The 10,932-nt window shown below is 41.9% G+C and overlaps 1 protein-coding gene across 3 annotated transcripts; it reads left to right on the forward strand.

The window, feature by feature from the left end:
• Positions 1-7,633: 7,633 nt before the first annotated feature.
• LOC126398610 (dynein regulatory complex protein 1-like) lies at positions 7,634-10,932 on the forward strand. 3 transcript variants are annotated; one of them, XR_007570793.1, is made up of 8 exons: positions 7,634-7,833; positions 8,265-8,382; positions 9,192-9,281; positions 9,370-9,453; positions 9,572-9,678; positions 9,837-9,973; positions 10,054-10,156; positions 10,905-10,932. XR_007570793.1 is itself a non-coding variant. In XM_050058093.1 (7 exons), exons 1-6 carry the CDS (start codon positions 7,760-7,762, stop codon positions 9,967-9,969), a joined length of 606 nt encoding a protein of 201 aa, XP_049914050.1. In that variant the 5' UTR covers positions 7,634-7,759; the 3' UTR covers positions 9,970-9,973; positions 10,054-10,898. The 3 variants fall into 3 exon arrangements, 1 of the variants encoding a protein (XP_049914050.1); XR_007570794.1 differs by lacking the exon at positions 10,905-10,932 and having other exon boundaries at positions 9,878-9,973; positions 10,054-10,898; XM_050058093.1 differs by lacking the exon at positions 10,905-10,932 and having other exon boundaries at positions 10,054-10,898.

Genomic DNA, 10,932 nt, shown 5'->3' on the forward strand with positions numbered 1-10,932 from the left:
AAGTGTTGCTGGGAGAGGGACGTCAGGGGCAACTGCTCTGGCCTGCCTACTGTTGCTGCTTCCTCTGCAAGCTGCAATGCAACCTGCCTCCACCCCAGCTCCTCCTTTGCATTCTGTGTCTGACTTATCAATGCCATTTCTGTTTGTCATTGATGCTGCTCTGTTCTGTTCCCAGGGAGTCTTTGCTGCTGCTCTCCAGGGCAGGGAGGTTTGCTCTCTCTGCTTCAGGCTTACCTCATTTGCACATGGAAGGGCAGAAAGATATGCTTTCTCTGCCTCAGGCTTTCCATGTAGGCACATGGAAGGGCAGAGAGGTGTGCTCTCCCTTCAGCTTTCTGCTTAAAGGCAGGTGAAAGAGGCTTTCTGCGTAGGCCCGAGAAAAGGCAGAGAGGCCCCAGAACAGAGCCATACCGCCAAATATAATACTGCAAATGGAAATAGTGGTCCTGGCTGAACCTGAATAAATGTATTTAGTTACTTTCCTGTTGGGTGGTTTAATTTATAATTATGCATCTTTTTTTTTTTTTTAATAAACTGATGATCTTTAAAGCCGCTACAAGGAACTTTTAACTGGATATGCAAATGTCTCTCGTTTCTGCTGATTTCTGTGCGTGACCTACAACAGCAAATGAGACCATCGTTGTGAAGATAAGCTATTTCTATATATATATCCATACCTTTAGGAAACTGTCTCCAGGTCCGCACCAGGTCGCTTCCAGGACGAAGTGATTCACAGCACTCCGACGGCACACTTCATCTTACCTAGCTGCTTACATTTAGTTACTCTTACTCCTTCTCGACCCGACGTCCGCAGGGAGTTAAAATAGCAGCAATCATCGGGTAAAAGTTCTGTGAAAGCACTGGACTCACCAACAGTCAGCCACGACTCAGTCACACAGAGAAAATCCAATCCTCGGGAAGTCAGGAAATCCTTCAGGATAAACGTTTTGTTCGCTAGCGATCTAGCATGTACCAGCCCAATCCTGGCTGGAGCCGGTTGGTCCACGGTGTTAGCTGTCCGGGGAGCCACACACAGAGGCCGCAGGTTGCGCAGATTCACCCTGCGCCAGCGGGGACGAGGAGAGCAGGGACCATGGGGGTTGGAACACCTCATCCGAGCCGACGACAAGTACCAGCCAGGCGTCGACAGGGTCCAGCGAGTGCCGAGAAATAAAGAGGCAAGGCACCGCTCCATACTCAGTCTAAGAAGCCGTGGAAGTGCTCGCCAAACAGGCCTTCAGCCTTACCAGCCGACCGCTGCGTTTACCCCGGCGGCGGTGGCGCTTAAGCCGGAGAGGTGGAGCTGGGGCGCGACAGAGGTGAGCTGGGATCCCCGATAGGAGCGGGCGCAAAGTTTTCCCGTCTTGTTGTTTCATTCATCCCCAAAACAAACACATGCGCGAGCGTTGTTTCATTCATCCCCAAAACAAACACATGCGCGAGCCAGGTAAGCGTCTTTACGACAATACGAGCTAGAGCTCATGGGAAATGTAGGCTTCATTCCAGCAAAACACTACCGCTTTTCTCCACAGGGTCCCCAAAATCAACTCAAAATGAAAGTTCCTTGTAGGGGCTTTAATGTGTAAGATATTAATCTGTAAAGCTGTCAAACAAGCAATGGAATAAAAAGTCAATGCATTACCTCTAATTCTCACATTTACACTTGTTCTACCAAACTGACCAACACAGGAGCTTCAGTTGAGCAGTTTGGAGCTGTAAAGAGCCTAGTGACTAAGTTTGAGTCATACTGTGGATTTTGTTGTATGACATTTAATTGTTGGCCCCACATTGGTGTGATATTTGAGTCTTAATACTGAGCTCTGTCTTGATCTTTGGCCCCTCATACTTCACCTTGAGAGACAGCTTTTGTTACAGGTCAGATTTTTTTGTTAGCTGCAAGGAGACCATTTTTAATTTTAACTCACAAGTCAAGTGTGCACACTTTACTTTTCTATTATGTGCCTTTTTGTTTAGCCACAAAGTGTGCGTGTGTTTTCTTGGTCACAGTTTATGATACAATGCGATGATGGGGGCAGCTTGTTTACCTCATGAACTGACTGCAGTGCAGCAAAAAATACAATCCAGCAGTAATCATGGCCTAATACCACGTATAATTATTGTACACCTAATCCCCTCACAAAGAGCTTTGGTAAGAAAAATGACTGAGAATAATATTACTGTAAGTGTTACAGTTTATGTGGAAGAAATTAATATGATTTGGAAACCTGAGTCATATCCTGATCTCGACTGCTTGCTCCAGTTCTCTGCTGGATTAAAGTGGGAAAAAATGTGCTGAGGTTTGTGTTAAAAGTTCTTTAGAAAACTAAATAATGATCACTAGAACAGACAATTTATACACATGCAAAATAAATGATTATGGCAGTTATTGCATTTTAATTTACATTCAAAATGGTCAGAAATGAATCTGAAATTGCTTTACATAGCTTCATGCAAACAGTCAGTACCTTTAGTCAGAGGTGTGGACACCAGTCACATGACTTGAACTCGATTCAGACTCGAGTCACAAATTTAATGACTGTAGACTTGACAATATTAAAAAAACAAACAAACAAACACACTTTCAACTAGACTTGAACTTTAATGACTCGTGACTTCATTTTGATTTTAAAATATTTGGAAGCTTACGCCAAGCCTAAATATGAAAAAATATGTTATTTTTTTTAAAGATTTTTTTGGGGCGTTTTGCCTTTATTTGATAGGACAGTTAAGCATGAAAGGGGGAGAGAGAGAGGGAGCAACCAGTCAATTAATTTCCTGAATCAACTAACATTAACATTATTTTTTCCCAGCAAGTGACTCTTGACACCCCCGATACACTTTGAACCAATCTGACAGCATCCACTGAAGTCACTGGAGAGAACCATGAAGACGTAACGTTAGGTTGCTGAGCACCAGTTGGAAAAGTGATACCAAAGAATAATTTCATTTGCGTACAAAAACTATGCAATGCTCAACAAAAAACTAATTTCAGTATGCAAAAATGTGCTGGTCGAAAATTACTGATGGAGATGCAACAACTTCCCAGACATGTTTCAACATGAAGACACATTTAAAAAGCATTCATGGTGTTTTTAAACTTAATGTATCATTATTATGTTGTTGTTTGTCAGTCTTGATTTGAAACTTGAGTGCAAAGACTTGAGACGTACTTGTGACTTCCAAAACAAGGACTTGGCCCCACCTCTGCTTTTAGTGCATTAGCAGTGCTCAGAGATGTAGCTATTTAACTTGTAGTTATTGTAATTTTGCTGTAAATGCACGGCTGTATTACATCTAAAAGATGTGCAATGAAATCCCAAATTTCTGTCCAAAACTAGATTCCAACAGTTTCAATAGATAACTTTCAATTAATTCATTTCTAAAAAGAAAGTGGAGTGAAAAAAACCTCCTCAGAGTAAATGTTAGATGAAATCACTGCAAGGGATACTACTGATCAATTATGTGACATGTTTTACCAAAATTAATATACTTAATAATATTATTTATTTTATGAATACTGTGTTGTTAAAATGGCATTACATTTGGTGAATAGCACATTATGACTTGTTTAAGACTTGTTTAAGACTCTTTAGGACTCTGGACTTGTCAGTCTTGTTTTGGGACTTAAGTGCAAAGACTTGAGACTGACTTGTGACATGCCAAACAGTGACTTGGTCCCACCTCTGCCTTTAGTACATCAATGGTACTCAGGGAACCAACCTATATAACTGAAAATTTGTCTTAAATGACGCTGTATTTTATCTAAAATACTTTTTTGTTGTTGATTAATTTCTATATTGAAAGCTGAGTTAACAAGCATCTAAAAACCTCCTCAGATAGAGCAGGTGTTGGATGAAATCACTGTGTGTGGTGCCAAACGATCAATTATGAGACATTTTCTTGCCAAAATAAAAACAAAAATGTCTCTTGAACGCTCATTGACAGTAAAAATTGACATTATGATAAATCCAGACCTTCAAATTGTGCACCCATTCATCCCTTTCTCCTGAGTGCTCAGCTTAATGTGTGAACTCGTTAGATGACTTCTTTAAAGCTGAGGATTGAATAAGGCAGGAATGTTGGAGCATGACGGCTGAAGGTGAACTGAGGATTGTTGATGCTTTTTAAATGATGACATAAACCTTTCCTCCGTTAAGAGACTGCCAAGTGGCCTCCGCTGCACGGACCTTGAGATCATTTTATTTACCACAACAATTATCAACAACATCAGAATAGATTTTTATTTTTTCCTGTAAGAGCCTCTTTATCTCTCTGCATATCTGCATCTGTGTTTGTCCCTCACTCTCTCTTAATATTTAAAGGTTAAAACTGTGCAGATGAACATTTAGAGGCAACAGGGTTACATTGGGGGGGGGGGGGGGGGGCTGTTTNGGGGGGGGGGGGGGGGGGGGGGGGGCTGTTTGCAATAGATGCTCCAGCAGTTACCTTGAGACAAGGCCAGCACATTTCATATTTGATAGAAGAGTAGGAGGATGCTCTTTATGTTGTTTCTGAATCTGGCCTTCCTTTTTTTCATTTATTAAATCTAATTCTTGTTAAATGACTGTTATGTTCTTTGACAAGGTCACGGCCTCTTCTAGACTAAAGGCAGGGACGGTTTTTGCTATGGGCAATGTGGGCGAACGCCCAGGGCGCAATCTATGTGAGGGCGCAAAAAAACAAAACTTGCCAGTTTTCTAGACTACCGCTCATTTCCACGTCAAGTTAGTGGAGTGGGCGCTGGGGCGCCCCTATTATCATGTTTCAACCAGCAGCAGAAAGGAAAGGTGAATCCTGGCGGTTGTGGGTTGAACGGGGGTCACAGACAGGAATATGGCGGAGGCTCATAGCTCTCTGCGGCGCAAGATAACGGCTTACCAGCGACAGAGAAGTCCGACTCCAGGTCCGAGGGATGGTTCCCCCAGGGCGTAAAACTAGCCAGGACCGCCTCTGACTAAATGCCTTTGAATTCTCTGCTGTCCTCTGCAGCCACTCTTGACTCCTCGGTGTTCTGAAGCTCGTCCCGTGTTACGAAGCAGCGAGCGTCTCCTTCGTTATGGCAATATTAAGAAACTGTTAGTCAGGACTTAAGTTGTTATGCAACCCCCTCCCCACCACAAACACTCTAAGCTGTCAGTTAGTTGACTGGTTGAAGGTTAGGCTTAGATTATGCACCTCTCAACCCCTGAGCAATGAATATGATGCTTTGTTGTAGAAGGAGTAAACATATGCCCCTGGGGGTAGGAATTAGCAGACACACACACATGCACCCTCTCTCAGAGAGCATATGCAGAGTGAATGGGGCTTATTATACACCTGCGAGTGGGGTCAAAGTCTGTCAATCCCTAGCTTATGGTATTATAATAGATTATAGAATCACTCTCTAATGGCAGTCATTCAGTTTGTAATCTCTGCAGCTTGATGCAAAAGCACTCAGCGTTCCAGCTAAGGGTCTGTTGAAAGTAAGGCCTTCTCCTCATTCATCCCTTACGTCCCCCCCCCACCTCTCCCCTCTTTCACAAAGGTCTTATGACAAGTCAGCTGTTGGTGACATCACAGATGCTGGATCATATGTCAGAAACCTTTGCTGGCTGACTTACATCCCTTGTGGCTCAGCAGCAACGGAGGCCACTTGAGGCCAAAAGAGCGGCGAGGTGCGGTGGGGGGTGAGGGCGAGCATGAGAGCTGCCAACAGGCAGGAAGGGTAGGGGGCACTCCTGAGGGCAGGAACATCTGACCCATGTGTGGGTTTGTTTGTGTGGACAAGTGCCCATCTTGCCATCAGCTTGAGAAGACATTTATCAGCAGTCTGGAGTGTGTGTGTGTGTGTGTGTGTGTGTGTGAATTATAAAGTCTGGATTTTGTTTGTGAACAGCACATGACAGCGAGCCATGGACACTAAATCTGCATATGTATGAAACATGCATCTCCTCAAAAATAAAATGTTTCAGGAAATTAGTTTGTGGTAACTGAGGAGAATTTTGATCATGAGACAGTAGCGCCACCTACAGTCAGCTTCACAATATAACATTAAAAGTATAGTTAATCGACATGCCTCTTTTTTTGTTTAAAAGTAAGGGTGCAATGCTTAATGATACCTTTCCCCACTCTAAATGTAAATATGTACCTCTTCTGTAATATGCTGTGAGGTAATGTGCCTGTTTCTGGACTCAGATGCCTTAATAATCATTATATAGAGCATTGCCAATTAAGTGTCAATAATTAAATGAAAACTGACAATACTGGTGCTGTGCAGGGAGTCCAAAACTTGCCTTGGAGGTGAAGACCTTATAATGGCCACTCTGAAGTTTGGTGTTGCCACTAGATGACAGCACCAAACCATATATGATACATCCATTCACTTCAGATTCAAAGAGGCTTTATTGGCATGACAGTACTTGAACGCAGTAGTGCCAGTATGCATAGTACAAGGTGGTGTAAAGCATAAACAGGGAAAAGTACAGTTTTAAAGTGCAACTAATAAAACATTATGTCAACATTATAATGCAAAAGTAAATTGTAAAAAGTAAAAGTACATTTTTAAATTAATGTGTTTAACAGGACAACAACAAAAAACAAAAACAAAACAGTAATTAAAACACATAGTGATCAAAAGACATGGTCACTGCCCCCTCTTTTAAAACAAAACAAAACAAAACATAATGAAATAAAATAAAATAAAATAAAATAAAATAAAATAAAAATCTACAGACAGTTGTCTGTAAACTTTTTCAATGCTGCAGTTATTCAATACAGCTTCAGTATGAGACACAAACATGGACCACACACATTCAGGTAAATTGAGACAAAAAAAAAGCTGAAATTGGACATTTTCCGGAAGTGAAACCAGCATAGTTTTGGGCGTAGGTGCCATAAAATCATGACTTATGCTACTGTGTGCCATCCTGTCATATTGAAGGGAATTATTGTGATATAATATAATATAATATAATATAATTTAATATAATAATATTAAAGATGACGCAGGGAGTCCATGTCAACCACAATATTCCATAATGAGCTATAATTGTAGACAGTATGACACCAAAGAAATAGGCACAGAACAGAGAAATCATGGCAGAAAAGTTGGATAATCTTCTTAAATGACCAGCCACAGGTTGCATTAATGATTTAACTAAATAATGATTGAAGTGATAAATTGATTTAACCATTAAAGAAATAAATAAACATGACTGTCCCCTGTTATCTTACCAGCTATACCACTTTACCTGAGCAGGTCATTGGAGTGAGGTAGGAGTTCTTCATGTGATTGACCGCCCAAAGTTTATAAATTACTTTAGCTGGCAACACCGTTTCCTTATAGAAATATAGAAGAGGACCATAACAAGTTATGAAAGTAGCACTCAATTTAGTTTTAAGAGTTTTAGATGGTTTTCTTGTTAATCTCCCAAAATGTGTCTCAAATTACGTGATTTCACCCTATATTAAAGTCTGGATCAGACTTAGAGGGCACTGACAGTGAAATATAGATACAATCAAATTTAAATGTGTAGTTTTTGTTGTTTATAAAACACCTTTTTTGCACATTATCTTAAAATTTCGAGCTTACGAGAAGTACTTGAAGGCAGCACTGGTCATTCTAGTTACTGTCGCCATAGCAACGTTTATGAAACAGACCGCAGCCACACGAACCTGCTGCCACAGAGATATATCTGTGCCTGCTGCTTTTTTGCTATCATTATTACTATAATATTTAACTGTTTCTATCGATAGATTTTACACAACAACAAATCTTAATATGGCGGAAGTTTGTAAGGATCCAAAAGAGGCGTCTGAAGCCTCTGTGTCCGAAAATCAAGAGCCTGAGAGCGGGTAAGTCAGCTAGCTTTCAAAACCTGATTACTGAGTGCTCCAGTTAGCAGAGACCGTTAACATGAAGCATACAGAGGCAAATCAAGTGAGTCATAATTAAATATCACTGACATAATGCATGACTGAATCTAGTTCTTCTTCTTCTTCTTCTTCTGCTTCTTCTTCCTATTCTTCTTCTACGTCTTCTTCTACTACTTCTACTTCTCCATCTGATTCTCTTCTCCTTCGTCTTCCTCTACTTCTTCTTTGTCTTCTTCTGATTCTTCTGCCTCTTCATCTTCTACGCCTTCTTCTTCTGATTCTTCTTCTTTTTCACCTTCTGCTTCCTCTTCTACTTCATCATCATCTTCTTCTTCCACTCTTTCTTTTTCTTCTTCTTCACTTTCTTCGTCTCTTTCTTTACACTATAACCCCTCCTCCACGTGATGCAGGCACTCAGCAGGAGCAGAGACGGACAGAGTGAAGAGTGAGGGCGATGCAGAGGTGGAGGAAGGGGAGCTGTCCACGGAGACACAGAGGAAAGTGATGGAGCTGCTGTGTGATGAGGCGGTGAGAAGCTAGTTCATTATTCATCTTTGGCGTGGTGGTGCAGTGGTTAGCATTGTCACCTCATAGCCAGAGGGTTCTTGGTTCGAACCTGAAGTAAGGGAGCCCTTCTGTGTGGAGTTAGCATGTTCTCCCCGTGTCACCATGGGTTTTCTCCAGGTACTCCGGCTTCCTCCCACAGTCAAAAGACATGCAGGTTAATTAGTGACTCTAAATTGGCCGTAGGTGTGAATGTGAGTGTGAATGGTTGTCTGTCTCTATGTGTCAGCCCTGTGATAGTCTGGTGACCTGTCCAGGGTGTACCCTGCCTCTCGCCCAATGTCAACTGGGATAGGCTCCAGCCCCCCCATGACCCCTAACTGAATAATTGGTTGCGGAAAATGAATGATTGATGTATGATTTGGTGATTCATCACTACTTTAATTGAATCACCGACTAAATTGAACAGTCTAAAGTCTCTTGCTGTCACAGTGATGACAAGACACCAGGATGTAACTTCTCCTGGTCAAGTAATAGCATGGCACATAACCCCCATAAAGCTCAGGTCAGACCAGTGATTCGCAACATGGCAAAACCGTTTCGAAATGTTACAGAGAAAAGTTGCAGAGGGTGCCTGGAGGGGAGGTGGATAGGTCGCATTAACTCTGCACTTTCATCTGAGAGCCTGCTGTCTGTGTCATGTGAAACCAAATGTCAGTTGAGCTAATTTCATGTTGAAACAGATTCGGGCTCCTCCGATCATTGTTTTCAATCATCCATGAAATTATGTGACGAGCATCTTCAACTCAAAGTTTCCCTTCCTTCTGTCTCAGCACTTCCTGATGGACGATAAACTCCTGACCCTGCTGGCTCCTCTGGAGAAGGAGAAACAGACCGTTGTGAAAATGGACTCCCTCCTCTGTGTGAGTTCATGCAGTGTAATGCATCAGTGTGTAGTTGGACTGTATGGAGCAGATACTCAACAACCAGACATATTGTTTTCTCCTCCAGACTCTTGGCCTTGGAGAGCAGGACGTGCCCAGGTTGGCTCATTTCTTATTAAAGTATGAACGGCAGCAGAGAGAGCAGACGGAGGTGAGGAGGGAAAGAGATGCAGAGAATGGATGCTTGTGCAAAATACGTCCTTGAGTCTTTGATAAACAAGACAAATGAAATGAGACAATTATTCTTTGTGTGTTTTGTCTGCCTGCAGGATGTTTCTGCTGAGTTGGGTGCGACACATCCGACCTCTGGACTCATTGCTCCTAACCACGTGGTGCCCGCTCTAAAAAGTTTCCTCCAGCAGCACAGGAGGTCAAAGTAAGACCACGGTTACACTCATGAATTAGTCTCCATCATGTTTGTATGTTCATGCCAACAGAGGCTGTGTTACGGTTGTTATCTGGACTGTCTGTGAGATTTCAACATGAAATTATGTTATACATTAGTCATGCTAATGTGTTTCTGGTGCTTCTAAGGGAGAGTGCCGCCCGCCAACATCGCATCTTTCATGTTGCAGGCCGGCATACTTCAGAGAGTAAGGCCTACTGGAAGAGCATGGGCAATATCATCTATGAGAGCAAAGTGAAACTCTGGGACGATGCAGACTAAAGCAGTACGAACGATTAACAACCACACACACACACACACACAAAAACATCTATCTGCACTCAAATGTTTTGTCTTTGTTTCCAGTGCGGTCCTGACGGAGATCTCTGAGCTCATCCCTCAGACTCAGAGTGTGAAGCAGCAGAACGCAGAGCCGTGGACGCTGCTGCAACAGTCCCTCAACTCATGAGTATGTGTGTGTGTTTGTGTTCCTCTTGCACTACTCTAAAATAGGAGCTTAAAAATGGCTCCCAAAATGCCTTTCAAAGATTAACGTTTTTACAGTCTATCCCTGTGACATAGTCAGTGACTCAATCTTTCATCTTGTCGTTGATATGCAAACATTGTCCATTTCTCTCGTCATCTCTCCTCTTGAGTCCTTATCCTATGAGTTAATAGTTGCATATCATATATTTAATTCACAAATTTCAGCCATTCATCTTGTGTTGGTGGTTCTTCCTTGTACCATCTCTTCATGATGGCCTTTTTACAGGCTTCAAATAAGATTTTCAGGAGGTATCTGTCTTCTCTTAACACAGTTCCTACTATCATACTGCCTATGTACAATACCATGTATGATCTAGGTACATCATAGCCCAAAATTTTGATAATAGCCATATAAATAGTATTTGCTTTTAATCTGTGGTGTAATACAGAATCTATATTCTTCCAACAGTGTGAGAGGATGTTGTTGACTGTTGTGTTCTCTAAATATGCAACCATCTTCTATAATATTCACGACTAGTTCTTTTTCCCATTTCAGCTTCACATTTAGTGTTATATTTCCTCTTCGATCATTCCTAGTTCTTACGGTGCGAACGCAACAAAAAGGGGCCTTCTAAGAACTATGTCCTTAGAAGCTTGAAAAAGTTCCTCCGCACAGAAAATGCCTAATAGTATAGAAAATAGTAAAGCTGACATCTTTGATTGTCTGATAGGTTGGCACAGAGCTGGAGACGCCATAAT

The sequence above is a fragment of the Epinephelus moara genome, chromosome 12, assembly GCF_006386435.1.
Source record: "Epinephelus moara isolate mb chromosome 12, YSFRI_EMoa_1.0, whole genome shotgun sequence".
NCBI lineage: Eukaryota > Metazoa > Chordata > Actinopteri > Perciformes > Serranidae > Epinephelus > Epinephelus moara.

Coding starts and splice junctions, on each gene's coding strand:
- LOC126398610 (XM_050058093.1), top strand. CDS start 7,760: ATGGCGGAAGTTTGTAAGGATCCAAAAGAGGCGTCTGAAGCCTCTGTG. Junction 9,454..9,571: donor AGCAGAGAGAGCAGACGGAG/GTGAGGAGGGAA, acceptor GTCTGCCTGCAG/GATGTTTCTGCTGAGTTGGG. Junction 9,679..9,836: donor CAGCAGCACAGGAGGTCAAA/GTAAGACCACGG, acceptor GGTGCTTCTAAG/GGAGAGTGCCGCCCGCCAAC.